This window comes from Nelusetta ayraudi, unplaced genomic scaffold (assembly GCF_046127955.1).
Source record: "Nelusetta ayraudi isolate G7.1 ecotype Tasmania unplaced genomic scaffold, CSIRO-AGI_Nayr_v1 ptg000002l, whole genome shotgun sequence".
NCBI lineage: Eukaryota > Metazoa > Chordata > Actinopteri > Tetraodontiformes > Monacanthidae > Nelusetta > Nelusetta ayraudi.
Genome location: NW_027466052.1, coordinates 2128599 through 2148589, shown reverse-complemented (window position 1 = coordinate 2148589; position 19991 = coordinate 2128599). Strand labels below are relative to the sequence as shown.

At 43.8% G+C, this 19991-nt stretch overlaps 2 protein-coding genes across 23 annotated transcripts in view; one reads left to right on the top strand and one right to left on the bottom strand.

Moving 5' to 3' along the window:
* Window positions 1–670: 670 nt before the first annotated feature.
* On the bottom strand, window positions 671–15063 carry LOC142898787 (aggrecan core protein-like). Of its 3 annotated transcripts, none has more exons than XM_076042044.1 (20): window positions 14917–15063; window positions 12579–12674; window positions 12312–12403; window positions 11776–12067; window positions 11523–11697; window positions 11305–11432; window positions 10931–11224; window positions 10295–10597; window positions 10028–10202; window positions 9805–9932; window positions 9271–9564; window positions 9101–9196; window positions 7317–9023; window positions 6595–6672; window positions 5821–5934; window positions 4538–4696; window positions 4203–4285; window positions 3547–3691; window positions 2411–2593; window positions 671–1924 (listed from the first exon to the last, which is right to left on the bottom strand). In XM_076042044.1, exons 2-20 carry the CDS (start codon window positions 12664–12666, stop codon window positions 1863–1865), a joined length of 4596 nt encoding a protein of 1531 aa, XP_075898159.1. In that variant the 5' UTR covers window positions 12667–12674; window positions 14917–15063; the 3' UTR covers window positions 671–1862. The 3 variants fall into 3 exon arrangements, with proteins under 3 accessions (XP_075898159.1, XP_075898243.1, XP_075898325.1); XM_076042128.1 differs by having other exon boundaries at window positions 671–1921; XM_076042210.1 differs by lacking the exon at window positions 5821–5934.
* Window positions 15064–18961: 3898 nt separating this feature from the next.
* ppip5k1a (diphosphoinositol pentakisphosphate kinase 1a) overlaps window positions 18962–19991 on the top strand; it is a 32512-nt gene continuing 31482 nt past the window's right edge. For 16 of the 20 annotated variants that reach the window (XR_012928633.1, XM_076040674.1, XM_076041616.1 and 13 more), the window contains exon 1: window positions 19215–19233. The gene's annotated coding sequence lies outside the window, so the exon portion shown is untranslated. Of the gene's footprint in view, window positions 18981–19098; window positions 19234–19991 lie in introns of those variants that run through there. The other 4 variants (XR_012928630.1, XM_076041782.1, XM_076040591.1 and 1 more) reach the window with 3 other exon arrangements.

Here is a 19991-nt window from a genome sequence, read left to right as displayed (position 1 = left end):
AGATTCACAGGAGTTCATCCTGAACTGCTTTGCTTGTGAAAGAGTAAGGTGTGTGTTCTCTGGTAGGATGACCAAATGCCTTATTTTCCCAGAACATGTCCTGTTTACAGGTCCTGTCCAGGGCGTCCTGTTTTTTTTTTTTCTTGTTTTGTTTTTAATAAAGTCAGGTTTTTCAAATTATTTTTTCACAGGGCATCTTTGAGGAAACCTCGAGTATCATTTGATTAACTCATTGTTGGGCCAAGTGTCCTGGTTTTCGGTAAACGTAAATGTGCTCATTCTAGGTAACAGTCATATCAGAAAAAGGCTAAATGCCATAAAATAAACATTTAAAAATCACAAATTTCCATTTGGAATTCTAGTAGATCCAATAATCCTATCTAAGCAATTTTGTGCTGGCCAGAGTTTGACCGGTCCAATCAGCATCCTTTTGAGAGATCAGAAGCAGTGACAGGAACAGGAATGTCACCATGAATAAATAAATAAATAAATAAAACTTTCAACCTAAAATTGACAGACTGGAGGAAAATATATGTAAAATTAAGAAGTTAAAACAAAAAAGGAAGCACTCTATAGAAACAAAAAAAATGTAGTTGACAAGGAAACTGTAAAAAAAAAAAAAAAAAAAAAAAAAGCAGATGTAACATCGCAACACAGATCACAGACAAAATCCTTCTCAGTCGGTTTTATTTGAATCAGGTGTTTCCAGAACATTTGCCACTTTTTCAGAGTAAACATTCTCAAAGGATCAAAGTGAACAACGTCCACTGGCAAATCGGTTGAGTGAACAACAACATGTGTGCAGTCTGAAAAGTGATTCTCAGTCTTTGGTTTTGATGATGATGCCAGTTGGGGGCACAGCCCCCAAAAAGACAGCAGCAGTGAAGCAGGGCAAGTGAGTGGGTCGACTGTGGCGGCGGCAGTTGTGCTTGCCATCCTGACAGAGGTGCTGCACAGCCTGGCGTCAGAAGGAGAGCGGCCAACACCAGCAACTTTTCAGTTAGCCCCCCTCCCGTTCCTGTGACCTCAACACAGTGCCGAGCTGTTCACAGAGCTGCGGTTAATAAATAAAAAAGTTTGCATACAGAGCTTTCCACTTTAAAACAGGAAAAAAAAATATAGACGCTATATGAATAAATAATCACCATGATAAATGGAAAACTTTGTGTTTAATGCCAAGCTCACTAAAATTTTCCTCCTTTCTTTGCCATCCGCCTGCACTCTTCACAAACTCATCTGTCTCTGTTTCAGAGTCATATAAAATGTTTCTCCAAATGTTCTAATCACACTTATGTTTTTGTTTTTTTTTTCTTCTCCTCTCACAAATGTGGAACTGGAATTTGTTTCTCACTGCTGACTGCTAGGCGTGTAAATTTCATGTGACCCTTGACCCCTGAAAAATTGCAACGCAATTGGTTGTACAAAATAAAATTCTTGTCTGTCCCCTGCGGCAACATCACAAACGATGACTGACACGCTCGGGAACTTCTAAAACATTTGTTTGGAGTGGAGACTGGCTCCCTCTGAAGAGGCAGTGGGAACGGGTGGAAGCAGGAAGCCACAGGAAGGAACTGCTCTGTCCAGACAGACCTCCCACCAGTCCAACCAGTCCGAGACTGAAGAAACACCCGACAACTTCCAGACGGTAAAAGGTACACTTCAAGACACACCATTAAAAATAACCTCAGAGCAATAAAATTATCTTATATAATTCAAATATATTATGGGGACTGACAAAAAAAGAAAAATAAATCTCATTACAGTGTTGCGTTGTACTCCCTAGTAGATGGGAGCTCTGATATCTAAATCTTCAGCTTCTCTGCACCTAATATTTACTTTTGTGTTTCGTAGAATTTCTCTCTTCAGTCTTTCAGGCCGCGGGCTGCCGAGCTTCTCCGTTCTCTTCTTCTTCTGGCTTTTTCTGCTGCGTCATGGGGAAGAGACAAAAGAAAGACTTATGATTGTCTATTGCAGGTATGGGCAATCTACGGACCAGGGACCATATGCGGCCCGTTAAGCTTTTTAATATGGCCCGCTGAACTTGAAGAAATTATATTAACTACGTAAGTAAGTCATAAAATAGCTGTATTTCATCCATTTTTTCAGTGTTTTAAGAGTCATTTCAATAAAGAGTTAAATGCTCTAGGGCTTCAAAGACTCATATTCTGTTGTAACGCATTCGTTCATTTTCAATTGGCATTTAAGCACGTTTTCTACATATCCATGATATATTTTTTCCTCATGAGGTGCGTCACCAAAACACTCCATCCCTCTGCTCCTGCTCCGGCGCCTCTGTCAAATTTTAGAACCCATTGTGGCCCCACCAGACAAAGAGTTTGCCCACCTCTGGTCCATTGCAATCCAGTGAGTTTACTGCACAAATCAAGAGTTGACAGACAACATTGCTCACCGGCCGTGCACTGAACCTGGGGCTCCTCCCACTGTCCGTCTGCTTTACAACGGACGACAGGGAGGTGGCGCTGGGTGAAGCCCGGGTCGCACTGGTAGCGGATGATGGAGTGGACTGGATATTCTTCCCTCCTGGTGCCGAACGTGTGAGCGTTCTCCACCTCTGGGGGGGCGCCGCAGGACACTGAGGGCAGAGCAAACGATGTGTAAGCCGGTGCTGCTGTCACGGCACCGCCGGTCCCGCCTTCCTCCGAACCCCGACACCTCTATCAGCTCACTACTGACATCGCAAAAGCAGAGGTGGGAAGTAACTACTTGAGTTGATTTTTCAGGTACCTGCACTTAAGTAAATCAAATAAATATCTGTACTTTCTGCTCCTTACATCGGGAAACATGCTGGTTACTTTTGTTTTTGAAAGTTTTTAAAAGTTACACATTCTCTACAAAAGTAATTCAATTATATTTTGTTGCTGTTGCTTGAGGTGGAACTGTTTTAACTCCGCTGTATTGTAGTAAATAAAAGTGGCTGATATTTTAGAGGGAGATTATTTTAGAGTACCTCGGCTTTGGTGTCACTGTTCAGTGTTTAGTACAGAGAAAAATAACATTGGTTATTGTTGTTAAAAGTGGGAATATCCAATAATGCCTCCCTGGACATAACTATTACTGGTTGGGTTGTGCTGTAGCTGAAATATAAAATAAACTATAGTTTTTAAAGTAGGAAAGCTGTTGAAAACGATCAAGAAACTCATCAAGCATCAGTTCAGATTACTCTGTGACAGATTAATAGTTAATGGTTAAAAATCCTTTCACTCTTTATGTAAGGACATTTCAGAACCTTAACTTTCTTACTTTTGCTTGAGTAAAGGAATTAAATGAATGCATTTACTTTTACCAGAGTATTTTTTTTACACAAGTATCCATACTTTTACTTAAGTACGGAAAGTGAATACTTTGACTCCCCTGAGTGAAATAGCCATTGCTGTTGATTTTTTTTTTTTAATAATAAAATCTTTATATCTAACAGAACCATGTTTGACCTTCATCGTTGTTAATAATGGTTTTCCAGCAACAAACTATGTGTATATGATGTATTATCACGCGACATTGACCCTGTCTCCGCCCTCAGACGCGCACCTGGGCCTTTCTTGCAGGTGAACGGCAGGTGGTAGTTGCAGGGGACGTCATTCCACTGGCCGTTCTCATGCCAGATCATGACCACACAGTCCTCCCCGGAGCTGAAGTAGTTGTCTGGCTGGTTGGGTCTCCAGTTTTCATATTGCTGGGAAAGAGGAAAAAGCACAGCTTACCAAGAATGCAAAGAAAATCCTGTTGAGAGCAATCGCTGCATTGCGACCAAGTCATACAATACAGCACTTTACAACATGATCCAAGAGGCTGAAGGCTACCAAGAGTTGCACCTTCTTGTTAAACTTTCCTTTTCAACTGCACATTCTTGCTTCGGGAAGTGGCGTCCTCCTCTGGTGGAAGCATAATGTTAAAAACATAACGAGCCCTGCAAAACTCGGCTGCGTTGCGTCAGCTCTGTCCGGAGCAACATTTGTTTCTCCTTCAGTCACTATGCTGAAGAGCTTCTTTAAAAGGATGAGTGTTGAGCTTATTTCTTTTTTAGACTTATAGACTTGCAGAAACGTCAACCTCAAACTACAGTCCAGCATCAGGCCCACTGTCCACATGGCAGTTTGCACTTGAGAAAAAAAAAAAGTAGGGCTGTTAGCAGTGTGCCGCCTCATGCCTGCTGCACGTGCCACCATGAGTGTGACCCCACTCACCAGTGGAGTGCTGTCTGTCCAGCGGAAGTCGTTGCCCACCGTCTTGTCGTTCAGGCCGATCCACTGGTAGTCTTGTGCGTGCGCTGAGGGACGAAACAAAGAGTTTGTATTCGCTTCCTGTCTGCCTCCAGTCACAATGACATGCTGCTAAAAGGGTTGGGAAAGAGACTGCAGAAGGTGTTTGGTGGTGGTGGCTCGTCAGGGCCAGCGAGGCCTTCACTTCTGGCATAAACATTCTCAGAAAAGTAAATTTGCAATTTTTTGAACACTGCAGTGAAACCCTCTTGATGTTTGCTCTGCACCTCTGAGGACAGAAAAAAATAGAATCCACTCACCGTTGACAAAGTGCTGCTCCTCCGGTGTGACAATGCTGACCAGATGGGCGTTGACGTCCCGGCAGCGCTGCTCAGCGTCCAGCCACGTCTCTCGGTCGGTGATGTGCAGGTAACAGTGTCCCTGAAACTTGGTCCATCCCTCCTCACACTGCTGCTCATCTGCAGCAGCAGCAGCAGCAGCAGCAGCAACACCAGAGAGTCAACAGAGCTTTTATCCAAGTGATACTTATTTCTTTTTCATTTGAAGGACTCAGACACACTAAAAAAAACGAAAAAAAAAAACAGCCAGCCGTCAAACACTAAGAGGCTGCTTTGAACATGAGCGTTCGAGATGTGTGGCATTGGAGAAGCTGTGCTCGTTGATTCCGTCCAACAACAACATGGAAACTGCTCAGGCTGAAATACTTCCGTTCATCACAGCAAAACACAACTTAAAAGGTTAATCTGCCAAACACCCCACGTCTGTCCCAGTGTTTTATTATCCCCTTCCAGATTTGCTCATCTTCGGTTTTTCTTATTCACCTCCACTCCTGTGTTTACTACTTAGATGCTTATGTGCACCTCCAATAGTCACCGCTGTCGCATTACCCGTGTTAACGCTCCTCCAAAGTTTCTGTGGCAACCAATTTGCACTGTGGAAACATCTGTATTTAGTCTGTGTTGCATAATCACCTTGGTACTGAAGTGCAAGACAAGGTAGCAAATTACAAAACACAACATTAACAGAACATGTGAGAGTACAAGAATCACCTCAGACTGGATGGACATCCTGTCCATCTTTTTACTGGCAGAGATGATTCTTTTAGCCCATACTTACTCCACCTGCCATTTTAGTACAAGTGAAGTGTCTTGCATTTTCTGTTTGTCATATTTATTGATTGATTTGCTGTCGCCTTTAGCGCTTCAGTGCCACAAAGTTCATGCCATACGCCATCAAAATCTAGACTTCCTACAACCAGTTTTATATATTTATAGTTTTCAGTAGTTTTTTTTCTGCAAGTATCATATAACCATGAACTTCTGCACTGTTGAGGAAGGAGGGCTAGTGTGAGAAACCTATAAGAACCTGGCTATTCTTGCAAAGAAACATGGAGACCAATTTACCTTTGCCAAAAGATTCTCGTGTCAATAAAAAGATGTTTTTAGGGGCATTGCTTTAACGACTACTCTGATAAGGTCTCTGTGGGCGATGCTGTTGGCCAGCGGTGTGCAGCATCTCTTCATCCCGCCTGCGGTTGTTGTTTTCTCCTGTTAGTACTGATTAGCTGAAGCTGATTTCGTACCGATCTCGCAGCGTTTTCCTCCGTAGCTTGGCAGGCACAAGCATTTGTAAGAGTCTGCGTTCTCCACGCAGGTGGCTCCATTGAGGCAAGGGTTGGAGTGGCACACATCTACCTCTGCAAAAATGGAGAGGGGTCACACTACGGCGTCAGCGAGAGGTGAGGGGAGCCAGGTGTGAAAGAAAGCTTGTTGCAGCCAGGCTGAGGGTGTTAGTGGGGCATGCAAATTAATGTGGCGGCACAACACTCCACTGTGTTTCATTATCAGCGGCTGCAAAGATATATGGTGACAGCAAGCACTCAGGGATCTTGGATTAAAAATTAAGATCTGAAAATGGGAAGCATGAGGGATCTTTACTGTGAGGATGAGGAGCATGCAGAGAGCAGCAAGTGGCACGGCAAACCAACAACAACACAAAGGACAACACAGGTGTGACACAACGGCTGAACAACCTCGGGGCATTCCTAGCATTTCATATGCCACACAAACAGAGACACAAACCAACGCAAGAACGACACGGAAAACGCCACAACCAGATGTGCAACAGACGACAGACAGCACAGCAGGGCTGCTGGAAAGGCTGGAGATAGGAATCCACAGAGGTCAACAGAACTCTGGCAAACAGCAAATTGTGATGTTACCATGTGACATGCACAGTGCACAAACATGAGTAGAGTCACAAAAACGAGGGGAAAAAAACAAGTTGAGCTGTAACATCTTGATATCACTTGTCATCGAACCGCTGAAGAGAGAGAAGTGGGCGATTTGGGACTCACCCTGGCACAGAGCGACGCCGTCCTCTGCTATGCAGGAGGCTTCACCGCAGGGATTTGGGTCGCATGGGTTCAGAACACCTATAGAGCAAACATGGTAAACTGTCGTTCCGACACTTTTGCCAAAGTGGAAAAAATTACATAGTTTTAAATACAGTGTGACGTCTGATGAAGCAGTGCAGTACCTGAAGGCATCTTTTCACAGACTATAAATATCACATTTAAAAATTATGTGCGCCAGAGCCTTTAATGTTTTGCATTTAAATTTCCCAAAAATAAATTAGAATCTATAGGAAAGCACAACCACTGAACATGACAGTCATTTTCACTGTGAAATGTATACAACTTATGATAGTAAATGGTATTACACTTGAGCAGTGAGAATGTTTTTTATATTTAAATTTAAACAAACTAAATTATATATTTAAACAAACTAAATTTCCCAAAAATACATTAGAATCTATAGGAAAGTAGTTGTCAGTGTCATTCTCACTGTGAAATATATGCAACTTAATTATATGATAGTAAATGGCATTACACCTAGAGCAGTGAGAATGTTTTTTATATTTAGACAAACTTGCAAAAGTGAGAAGGTAGAACTAGCTGTTGGGTATCAGATCAAGCCATGGTGGAAATGAGGAAGATTTCAATCATGATTTGAAAAAAAAAGTTTCCCTCAATTGTCTGTCAAGAGGGAAAACAAGCAAGTGAAGGGATGGACTCACTCTGCTCTCCACTGGTTCCTCTAGCAATGCCCGGTGGTCCAACAGTGGTTGGTGCAGCTGCAGTGCCTGGAGCAGACAGTCCCACTGGGGCAAGTGCAGGAGCACCTGTTCCGTACACCGCATCAAATGTTTGTGACAATATAGCCTCACCGAGGGCCTCTGCTGGTCTGGAGGTGCTCTCAGGTGGATACCACTGGCTCGTTGAAGATGGAAGCACCACCTGTGCTTGATCTCCAGAGTGGAGTCCAGAAGACGTACCGCTGGCAGCAAGCATACGGTTATCTCCACTACCGGAATGGAAACCACCGCTGCCGCTGATTCCAATGCCGCTGTCGCTGCTGCCGCTGATTCCAATGCCGCTGCCGCTGATTCCAATGCCGCTGTCGCTGCTGCCGCTGATTCCAATGCCGCTGCCGCTGATTCCAATGCCGCTGCCGCTGATTCCAATGCCGCTGTCGCTGCTGCCACTGATTCCAATGCCGCTGCCGTTGATTCCAATGCCGTTGCCGCTGATTCCAATACCGCTGCCGCTGCTTCCAATGCCGCTGCCGCCGCTGCCTCCATCTCCACTGTACTCCAGTGACGCCTGTTTCATCTCCTCAGCCACTGCAGAGCCTCCAGAAACGTCTGCCGTGAAATCCCCAGACGAGAACATGACGCTGTCTTCTTCTCCACTGTACCCCGACCCGGACCCAGAGATGAAACTTGAGCCTCCAAATCCATATAAAGTGTCGCCACTTGCCATTCCGGAGGTGTAGAGTACAAACCCAGAGGCTTCCTGCTCTCCAGAGGATGATCCTATGAGTTCAGTATACCCAGAACCCACAAATGTCACACCTGAGTAGAACCCAGAATCTCTCCCAGAGCTGCTAAAATCACCACTGTCCAATCCGGATCCTGAAATGCCCCCAGAGCCGCTGAACGCGACAAGGCCACCACCAAGCTCATACTCCTTCTGGGTAACTGATGTTGATGCATCGGTGAGTTCATTGTCAATCAACGTAATCTGATTGTCTCCTTGTCCTGAAAAGTCTCCTGACGCTCCACTTGCACTTCCACTGGAGGAACCGGATGACAAACCACCAAACCCAGAAATGTCCTGGCTGCTAATGAAACCAGATGATAGGCCAGAAAACTGTCCACTCTCGCCGGAATTCTCGGTGGAGGAGCCACTTTCCAAGTAGCCAGAGCCAGAACCAGATAGGTCCATGTTACCAGTGAGTAGCCCAGATCCCACTTCAGATGAAGGGAAGATAAAGATTCCTGTGCTTCCCTCTCCAGCTTCTTGAGGTTCTCCTGAAGCGGAGCCTTCTCCAGAAATAATGCCATCCATGCCTGAAAAAACAACAGTTATGGCAGATCCTTCTCCACTAATTCCTGATCCTGAAGCATCTGCACTGCCAAAACCTGACACTCCGCTGGGAAAACCAGAACTTGTTCCAAACCCAGACACGTCTCCTGAGCCAGACAGTTGACCAGAGCCTGACAGATCTCCAGACACTCCATTGTCTCCAGAGCCTGACAAATCTCCTGTGGTCTCATGGTCACCAGAACCAGACAGGTCACCTGATCCAGATAGTATCTGATCTCCAGAACCAGACGGTGCACCCGAGTAACCACCAGAGGCAGACCCTGAGCCAAAGTCTCCTGATCCTGAACCAGAGCCAGAGGTCTCCACTGGAATGGGGGGCAAGATGGAAGGACCAACTAAAGACACAAAGAAATGGGATCAGGTACTTCAGAAATGAACAAGACATCCTTGCAAGTACTTTGTTGCTGCTTACTGGGTTTGAGAGCAGTGATGGATGTCAGGTTGAGGAGGGCCTCCTCAATATCTGTGATGTTCAATCCAGTTTGATTTGCAATCAGTAGCGGGTCAGCTGTCAGGATTAGGAAAAACAAATGATTAACATGTAAATAAAACAAGTCCCTCTGCCCACAGCTAGTTATTTACCTCTGAAGCAGTAGGCATCAAATCTAGCATTGAGGGAAGGATAGCTGGTCTGGTTGGTGTCAGCATACACTGTGTACACTCTGGATTTTCCAGCTCCACACTTGCTGCGGGGGATGTTGATTGGATAACGGACACTGTGATCAATCAGCCAACCAGCACGGCACTTGTCGAAACCCATTCGCCAGGCCGCAAAGAGTTCTCCGGTGGAAGCCAGCACAGCGTTCTGCTGCTGACAGCTGGTAGCAGCTTCGTCATAGGTGAAACCCTCAGCGGAGGCCACATGGAAAACCTCACCTTCAGAATGGAATGTCATGGTGTTAATCAGTCATCATCAACACATGATTTATTGGACAAAAATGGTTTCTTAAACTGGCATTATAAGGTACAAGAACACAGTGAGTTTGTAGATTTTTGCCAGCTGTAGGACTCTGTGGTGCAAGTATTGCCTAAACAAGTATGTCTTCTAAAGCAAATGGGCTTGTTCCTATTAACAAAGATTTTTATTTGGCATTTTCCAAGGTAATTGGCATCTACCTTTGAGCTCATCAATGTAGCAGTACACGTCATATCTCTCGTGTGCTGGTCTCAGGCCATAGGACCGAACTCCAGGTTTATCTCCCAAATCTCCAGCACATTTGTCTCGGGGATAAACAATTGGATACCTAGAAAAAGATATATTGGCATATTTCAGTTTTTGTTTTCTTTAATGTAGGATAAGAACTGTTTCATATATTGTTACAAAATGTGCCATATTTACCTAACAGTCTGGTCCAGTAACCATCCTGCGTCACACTGGTGGTAGCCAGTTTGATGAGCTGCGTGGAGCTGCTCTGCTGTTGCAATAGAAGCACCGACTCTCTGGCATGCCATTTGGGCCTCAACATAGGTGAAGGCATAGTGACTGGAGCTTGACCGATAGTGGAACACAACTCCTATAGGGAGAAACAAGTCAAATTCATGAAAACTGGAGGGCTTTTTTTTCGCCTGTATAGTGATTCCAGTCTGATGTTCGACCTCTACTGACCAGTTGGGGGCAGCACAAAGGCCGTGCTCGGCTCACTGCCTGTGTCAGGTTGGGCAGTCACTGCCTCAATCTGGTCAATTACAACCTCTGTGACACTTGGTGGCTGAGGCAGTGGCAGCTGGCTGGGGCTCATTGTGTAGGTGAAGTCCACCATGGTGGGCTGCAAAGTCTCCACCTCACCAACAGCTTCGCTCTCAGTGGTGGTGCTCCTGAAGAACACCTCGGGTCTCTCTGTCACTGTAGTGACACTCAAGATCCCGCTTCCTTCTTCCTCCACGCCTGAGCCTTCTTCATATGGGGACTCTGTCACAGAGAACAAGTAAAATTTCCTGTAATGCTGCATTTTCATTTTGGATTCACTTTTGTGAGCCGCAACTGTAAACTTGCAACAGTGGATACCACACCAGACAAAGTCTGGAAAATTTTGACAGAAATTTTGCATTTTTTTTTTTTTTTTTTAATCTGTGACTGTTTTCACATGAAGCGGGAAGTTTCAAATGCCTGATTCATCCATTCAAGAGAATGTAAAAAACATGCCAAGGTAGCAAAAAATAGTTATCACATCTTGTTTAACTACAAATGTCAATGTCTTTTTCCTTTGATTGGTAGCATCTTGTAAGGATAGATTTGTCCTACCTGTGTAGCAGAAGGCATCGTAGCGGGACTCAGGCAAGGGATATCCTGTCTGGTTGGTGAAAAGGTAAACAGTACGCACACCAATGAGACCTCCTCCGCACTGTGGCCGCCTGATATTGATGGGGTAGCGGACACTTCTGTCTCCTAGCCAGCCAGCGTTACAGACGTCCATTCCACGTTGCCAGGCCAGGTAGAGCTGGCCAGTATTTGCCAGTCGAGCTCCTTGTCTGGAGCATTCGGTCACAGCCTCAGCAAAGGTAAACTTTTCGGCTGAAGCTGTATAAAACACTCTGCCTGTGTCAGAGAAGAGGCACAAAGTAAAACATCACAGTACAGGCCAGGGCAGACATGCAAAAGTGTCAGTTGCAGGATACCTGTCATCTTCTCAGCAAAGCAGTAGACATCATAAGTCTCGTTGAGGTCTCTGACTCCATATGTCCTGACCCCTGGCAGCTCCTCTTTGTCACCATAGCAGTTCACACGTGGATCATGGATTGGATACCTTTGTATTCAACCAAGATAACTTTGGGTTTGAAATCATGAAGACAGAAGTCTTCTTTCTTCTCAAATGAAAACCTATAGTATGACAGACCTGACTGTGTGGTCGGAGAGCCACCCAGCGTCACACTGGTGGAAACCATCATCAAAGGCAGCTTGGAGCTGCTCGGGTGAAGCCACCACGGCGCTGTTCTGACCGCAAGCTGACTTTGCCTTTTCAAATGTCAACGTGTAGCGGCCCATGATGGCGCGGTAGTGGAAGACCAGACCTTGAGATAAAAGTACATTGGGACTTTGTTTCCAATAATTTTCCTGATTTCTCTCTCTTGCGCCAACTCATTGCCTACCTTGGACCTGTACGTGGACAATGTCGTGGTTGTCCTCAATGCCATGCTGTACTTCGCAGCGGAAGACACCCGAATCACTGGAACGGAGCTCAGATATCTTGAGGCTCCCGTCCGTGGGAGTCATGGGGTAGCCCACCAGGTGAACTCTGTCCAGGTAGTTCTCACCGATACGCACCTGTCCCTCTAGGGCCACAAGGACGGTGGTGACTTTTTCTTTGGTGACGTGGCTCCACTTGATGCGATGAGCAAGTGGAGCAATTGTGGGAGCCCCCGGGTCTTGGATTGTGTGGTCCTGCATTATAAATAACAGAGTTTGTTCAACGTCTAAAGCTAAATTTGCTTTATTACAATACAAACTGTTCATTTTAGTCTGTTTGTTTGCCTTGGAACATTTCAATGTTAACTCGCCTTTTACTTACTTCTTTTTATTTGGATAAACGTGGTCTGTTACTCTTACCAGTTGAAGTGATTACTATTTGACTGGAAATAATGTGTAAAATAAACAAACCATGGGTCGATTTCTGAAAATGACGCACCTCAAAATGACATGGTAGCAATAATGATCCTCCGAGTAGAGGGCGCTGTGGGCCCTCTAATGGAATGCTTACTCTCAGCACATCCTCCGGGTCTGGAAAAAATGCATCAAGCCCATTATGTTTATTTTGTCAGCAAAAGAGCAGAGCACAGAACTTTTTACTGTGCGCTCTCATGACATTTGGGGAGTTTGGCCGTGTAATTTGCAAAGATTGATCAAATTATATATCTGTGACATTGCCAGATGTCCTTCATGCATGTGCATTTACCCATAATGGCCTGCTCATCATAGACGTAGTCAAATGATGCTGAGATGACGTGAAGACACACAGACAGCAAAACAATCCACCTCATCATAACCGTGACTGGAAAATAAAAAGAGACACATAGGGATGAAATTCAAATGGTCATCACACAAAAAAAAACTATGTTAGTACAGTTAGCTCTCTGTGTACAGCTTCCTGCTGAGAGTCTGATTTTTAGCGTCCTGCTTAAATGCTTTGTTGGACCTTCCACATGTTTGAAAGGGAACAATAACAAAGTCAATCACAGACAGGCAAGCCCTGGCTGGGAACGGTGTAATCGACATATTAGTGAACTTAATGACTGATTTCCAGATGTGTGTCTGTTTGTGTGGCTGTCATTAGCTGTCAATTGTAGTGCTAACAATTTATTGCAATTTGTTTATGTTATCGAGCAATTCCAACACCGCTGCAGACAAGCTCAGTGATGGCTTGTACAAAGAAAGTGTGTTGGCACTGCTACAGTTAAATCTAAGCAAAGAAAAATGTATCCGTTCAATTGGCCTCATGCTGCTGAACTTCCACAGACAGTTTGAACAATGTGAGTCTGTCTCAGTGTCTGGGCTGGTGGAAACTAGCGAGGTATCTGCACTCGCATCCCTGCAAAAGCCAGCCAGAAAGTCTTCTTGCTGGAACTCCTGTGATGATGCCTGTAACCACATCATCCTTCAAGGGGCTGAAATGTTCTCAAACACACTGTTTTCCTTCCCACAGAGGCGATGTAGCAGTTACATTTCCCTGCGGAATGACACACAACCGCACACCTCTGTCTGGTAACTCACTCCTTCCAACAGTGGACCCCTATTCCCTCCCTCAGAAAACAAGGAGCTCCAGTTTTGACAAAAGTCAACATTTGCTGTTATTCCATCTGAGAGGCACTTCCTGTTCCTCCTCTTTCTCTTCAGACACTCCCCAATTTATTTATTCCCTCTGTTCATGCTTCAGCATTTTAAAGAGTATTTTAAAATGTCAAATAATAAATAATTCAATATTTGCCTTTTTTTTCTTTGGGGGCGGGGGGCGGGGGGCGGGGGGGGAATAATTGTGTGAGGTGAGGCGGAGTAAAAATCTGATCTGAAAATAAATATATCTGTTCCCAAACTAACCACAGAGTTCATTCAAACCTGTACAGCCTTATTTTCAGTCTAATTGTCTATTTTATGATTTTAGGTGTAATGCGTTGTATGTTTAAAATGTCAATTTTATTTTCACACATTATCACATATTAATAAATACATTGGACATAAATTTGAGTTCCTCCCTTTTCACTCTTGCATTCATCGCCACAATCATGGAAAAAAGTGAAAAAGTTTTTTGTCTCCATGGTGTCTCAAAAAATAGCAAAACTTCAGACACTCTAAGAAGTGCTGTAGGCTTTGAGTAACTCAGCCGCCGTGATTGGACTATAAGTGAACTGTGTGTGTGTGTGTGTGTGTGTGTGTGTGTTTGTGTGTGCGTGTGTGTGTGTGTGTGTGTGTGTGTGGCTCCACACTGGACCCATTGAGCCACGGCGGCTGGGGTCCACTCCCAAAGAGGCCTCGAACCATAAGACCAGATCTGTTCGGCCTGCAGCAGCTCTGACGACACAGCGAACTGTGGAAACAAAACCCTGTATGTTCCAAACTAACAGCCTTTTCCATCACGTCTTCACGGGGAGAGTGACACATTAAAAGGGGCATGGCCCATAACCAGGGGTGTGGTTTGGGCCTCAAAACATGTCCCGTTTCCACAAACATCCAAATAAGGCAGGCCATAGAATTATAAAATCTGTTGAATTCTGCTTAGTTTTTTTTTTTTTTTTTTAATGAATAAGTCCTGCACAATGTGTCTAAATATTCTTACTATTTAATAGAATTTTACATGTTTATAATTTTTTAGTCACGTTTCCTAAAATCTCTACTGTGCTAAAATATGAAGATGTTTCTCTGGCCTGTCGTTTTGAATCAGGGAGGAAATTACTAGCAGATTTATACCAGATACCAGATTTAATTTGAGTATTGATTTCTATTCAAGCTTTTATTTCAAATATTACTTACGCTTCTGTTATTACAAATTTTGCTATATAATATGTATGTATACTTGGTGATTAAATATTTTACTGTTAAATAAAAAATGTACTTTCCCTGTCTGGATAAGATAAAATATGTCCAGGTGGAGTCTTCAAGTATTGCAGAAATTTCAGAAGGATGCAAATACAATCATCTGACTGAAGTGATTGTGGCAGGTTTTGGATCACTCGGACATCCTCCAAATATAAAATAAACATTCCCAGTAATAAAGTTTTCCATTTAAGTTCAACACTCACCCTGCGGCAGAAATACCTCCTGTGCTGCTGTACTCTTCTTCTTGTGGTGTGTTTGCAGCTGGGCTGAGCTCCAGTTGGTGGCTGAGCAGTGTGTGAGAGCCGGGGAGACACTCGCCTGTGTGCAGAGTGAAACACACTCACACCTGGTTTGGCTGCAAACCTGGCAGAAAGAAAAAAAAAATCGACTGAGGGACTGAGAGTCCCAGGGTAAGTTTTTCAAAATAAAGCTCTCACTGGGAAGGCAGCTTGCAAGCAGACCACTGGTCAGAAGTTTTCCAGGTCAATGTTTTCAGGTCATAAATTCACATTCATCTACTCTATCTCTTTTCTTCTCTTCTTCACAATGTGTATTTCCTAATTGCAAAATATATAATTATTGAATATTTCGAACTTATAAAAAATACTTAAGTATTTTATCATCTTTAAAAAAAAAAATCATGATTTTGAATTTATTTTACTATTTTAAACATTTTTTCTCATTATGGACCTTATATAATATGTTTGGTTTTTTTTTAAATTTAATTTAAATCTAAAAAATATCTTTCAAAATAATGATCAATGTAATTTTTTTAACCAACATTTACCAAAACCAAAATAATAATAATGGATGACGGCGAGGTAATGAGTTGTGATCGATCAGACTCAATGTCATCACTCCTCCCTAACAAGACATAGACACAGTCTGAGATGAGGCTTTTGTCCATATTTATCCATGTATATGACATCAGACGGCCGACTGACACTGTATTTGTATTTGTTGTTATTTGTACTTACCTGACTTTGGAATTGTTCATTGCTGTCCGTGGTTCTGAATGACAGCACGTATTGTGCCAATCCAATTAATTACTCAATTAAAATTCATGATTTAGGCTTTATCATATCTTGCAGCTATTTTTTCATGACACAGTCTGATTCTGTCCTTTCCTGGCCTGAACAAAATGTCACGACATCATGTGACAGGAAGTCTGGGTTCCATTTTTAGTCAGTGTGCTTTGTTGGCATTGCTAAAGCAAACTTCGGTGGTGTTTAACGTGGACTGGTTCCAAATGGCTCGACCTCGCGAGATTTAAATCTGAGTCGTGCAGCAACTGAACCTCCTGGACCGGGCCTCAAAGGCCACACAGAAAATGGGTGGCCATGGTCTCTTGCTGGTCTCCTGGTACCACAAAGTCACAGCGTGTTGCCAAGTGTTCCTCTTCTCCTCGGCGGTGAAGTTCGGAATGGTCCTCTTCAGGACTGTTTCTCCGCTGGTTCTGGTTCTGACATCAGCACTAAAGAGTAGTTAAACCGGATGCTGGGGTAACAAATTAACAGTCAGTCTGAATGCCGTGTAGTGCTCTGTGCTTCCTGAACATGAACCTCAGGGTTACAGCCTCGTGTTGCCTTATAGTCTCTTGAGGTCTTCCAATTGGAGTGGAAAGAGCAGCTCGCGTCGCTGTCCTCTATCTCTCTTCGTGGCCCTGTAATATAAAATTCTAACGTCTAAAATTAGGAAATTTTGCAATTTTGAACGTCTTAAAAAACATAAAATTGATTTCAAACATTTGAATTTACTGTAAATGAACAGTCAAGAATCAGTTATTAGTTTGTTATTACATCCTTGTTTTTCTAACCTGTACTTGATGCTGATTCCTAAACCCTTGAAAGTCAATGAGTCTCTGTAATTGAGGAGCTCTGCTTTAAAATAAGAACAGGACAAACTTTCTCATGGAAAAGGCAGCTGGTCATAGAGGCTGCGTTTACCCGACACCCTGAGTCGTTAAGTGTCGCATCCGCAGTTGTAACTGCCTCAGTGTTGGGACACGTGCCGGCGCCCTCTGAAAGAACTCTTGTACATGTTTGATACTGCTCTCTGACACGGTGCTCTGGGTTCAACAGGATGTATCCACATGTATAGTGTTAAGATAACTTTTGGCTCTTTTTTAAACAGGTTCCATCACAGGCTGTTGCAATTTACACCCTCTGCGGGCAGGTTTGTTTGCAAACGCAGTTTGAAACTAAAAAAGTACTTTGGAAGATTATTTTTGAACATGGCCCCTGTGGCAGTAGGTTGTAATTCTTACGCTAGACCAGAAACACCATGTTTGTGAGAATGCACAGGACAGATCTAACAGGACCGCTAAACATACAGCAATAGACACGTTCACAGCCTAGGCTAGTGTAATCATACATTTGAATTAATAAATTTATTAATATGTTTAGGTAAGGAAATCTAGTGGTCACACTCTAATGCAAACTGTTAACATTGAAATTAAGTTCACACTGCGGTTTGTGCTTGCAAACCTGAGTTTGAAACTCTGACAGTTTATGAAATCCAATGGAAAAAAACGACTCACTACATCATGGGGAGGAGAATTGCTTATAAAAGTGAGAACACCTTGTTGATCTAATTCCTCTCAGGTCGGTAAACATGTGAAGTGCCGTTGTGGAGGTTTGCGCATACGCACCCTTCCAATGACAAACTGTCAGTTGTCCTAGCTGCACTAATCATGTGACCATAACAAGGGAAAGACAGTAGTGCTCTCGCACAAAGTCAGAAGTGGAACAAGCTGCCTTGTGGCACTTTAATAAGCCAAAAGCTCCTGCAGGAGTAACTGGCAGCCGAAGCTGACGCTGCATTCATAATGAAACTCCTTGTCCCAGGCTGACCTGCGGCTGCCGTGGGTCTGACTCCAGCAAACCGTAAGAGCCATAAGAGGAGGCGGGGCAGCAGAGGGCCTCCCTGCTAACAGAGAGTCTTTGTGGCCGGACGTGTAGGTTGAGCTAGAGGGAGGTGGACAGTTTAGATTAAAATCAAAACTGATTCTTAGAGTAACAAGTAAACGGTATGAGGTGAGTGTATAGGAGATGAATCCGACTCGCAGGACGACCTCAGTGTGTATCTTAAACCTTAGACATTGCCAGTGAGGAGTACACCTAGAACATTTTTTTTCACTGGGAAACGTCTTTGGCGCTGTTCCTTCTTCTAATTTCAGTGAGGAATGCGTCCATAGCTGAGCACGCTGCAGCTTTTGCAGCATTCCTGTTAACAAACATCTGCAGCTGCAGCAAGGCCCCTGCTTTTGTCACCATTTAAAGGAACCTGACTGGTCCAGGAATCCTAGGGCCAAGTGGAACCACATCAGAATTAGCAAAAAGAATTAGCAAAGTTATAGCGCTGAAGTCTGAGCAATCCACCTTTAAGATGACTTTGTTTTGAGGGTATCTCTCCGCAAGCTATAGTTTGATCACAGCTTTATATTTTGTTTGGTTGTAATGAGACCTTTCACACTCTGCTGTATGTAAAATGCTCATTTTCATGAGATGACTAGCGGCTCCCAGTTTACCTTGCATGTTCTGGGCAGCTACACAGCACATGCATAAAGGCAGTGTATGTAAAAATCATGGTGGTGTGGCTTGCAGGTGGTAGGGCAGAGACAGGCTAACATCATCCTTACAGGTGGCTTTAACTTGGCATTCAGCGCTGAAGGCAGGCAGTGTCACCTTTTCAGTCAAGGCTCCATAGCTAACTAATGTTGTTTAACTCTTGTAATTCAAGGGGGTGAAGAACGATACACTGGACATGTATAATAAAAGGCTTATATTTTTTAAGGTCTTTGATGTTGCATCAAGTTTATTTGTATCATGGGTATTATCAAACATATTGCAGGAAAATACAAAATATACAACGTTTGGTGTTTTTGATAGCATATGGTGTAAATATTGCTGCTTTGTGTGTGTGTGTGTGTGTGTGTGTGTGTGTGTGTGTGTGTGTGTGTGTGTGAAATCATTTGCAAGTTTCCCCAATTTTCATGATTGTGAACTTGACTGCGGCCTGGTAGGTCAGGGAGAACAGCTACACTAGAGGCCGCTAAAATTCTTTCCAGGAGTCGGACGGCCTTGTTCGACGCTGATTGGCTAAGGATAGGTTGCGAATACGCCTTCTCTGCTGGATCTCTACCCCCATTGGTAGTTTGTACCTTGCGTCATTATGACAAGATTGGTTTCACATGCAAACTGTCAAAGAGGAGTCGAGGAAGCTGCCGAGTGGCAGCGATAAAAGACCCCCCGACAAAAGTGGCACTGTAAGTCCTTGATTTTGTGTGATGTTAAAATACATCAACACCGGTTCGAAGATTTCACGTGCACTGCCCTGCAAACACGTGATAATTCGCTAAAAATGGCTCGTGGAGGACTTGTTTACATTAGCGGATCGACTCGCATAGCGTGCGGCTAGCTTCGCGTTAGCTGTCCTTAGCGAACTGTTTTGCCTCCTGGATAAAATACTCAACGGCAACCGAATGCGACGATCTTTCTGCAAACAACAGGGTTTCGACGGTCGGTTAAATTTCGAATGCTTTAGTCGTGTGTTACTAAATGAATGTCTTTGTTAGCGGGAAATGTCACAGCGCTATGTCAGCCGGACCTAACAGGATCCCAGGGTGTCTTTTTAGGGACCGTCAATAAATTACAGTTTAATAATAATGTAAGTCGCGTCAAAGTCATTTTTGCGCTGACTTTGCAGTAATTATTGGAAAGCGTTACCAATTACCACAGCATTGCTGTATTGTTAGCACATTATCCTGGCAGTTGTTGTGCATTTGTTCTGTTAACTGTGGATGGTTTTATATCGTCATTGGCTCTCGTGTCATGAGATTTAGCTGTCCGCGGTGGTGGCCTCGAGGTTCGAGAAGCGAGTTTGTGACCAGAAGGGTTGCTGGTTCAAATGGTCGGAAGAACACATTTGGGTGGGGGAAAGTGGCCACTACTCGTTGGCACCCTCATTGCGACTACCGAGGGCCCTTGAGCAAGGAACTCCCACGGCACTGGCCTGCAGCCAGTATAGTTGTATAGTTAAAGTTAAGATTAACTATGAATAGGATGGGTCAAATTCTGACAATGTCAATAAAATATCAAAGGAGTGATTTATTTGAAATTTCCTCTCAACACTGTTTCACCTGACCCAGTGACATATGACTGTGTTTTCTTATGTAATGTATATACATTTTATGTCAGTCCTGCAACACTATAATTTTCTGTGGTGCCACTGCACCACTGGTCTTCACTATGGATCCCTGATTCACCTGCTTTCATCA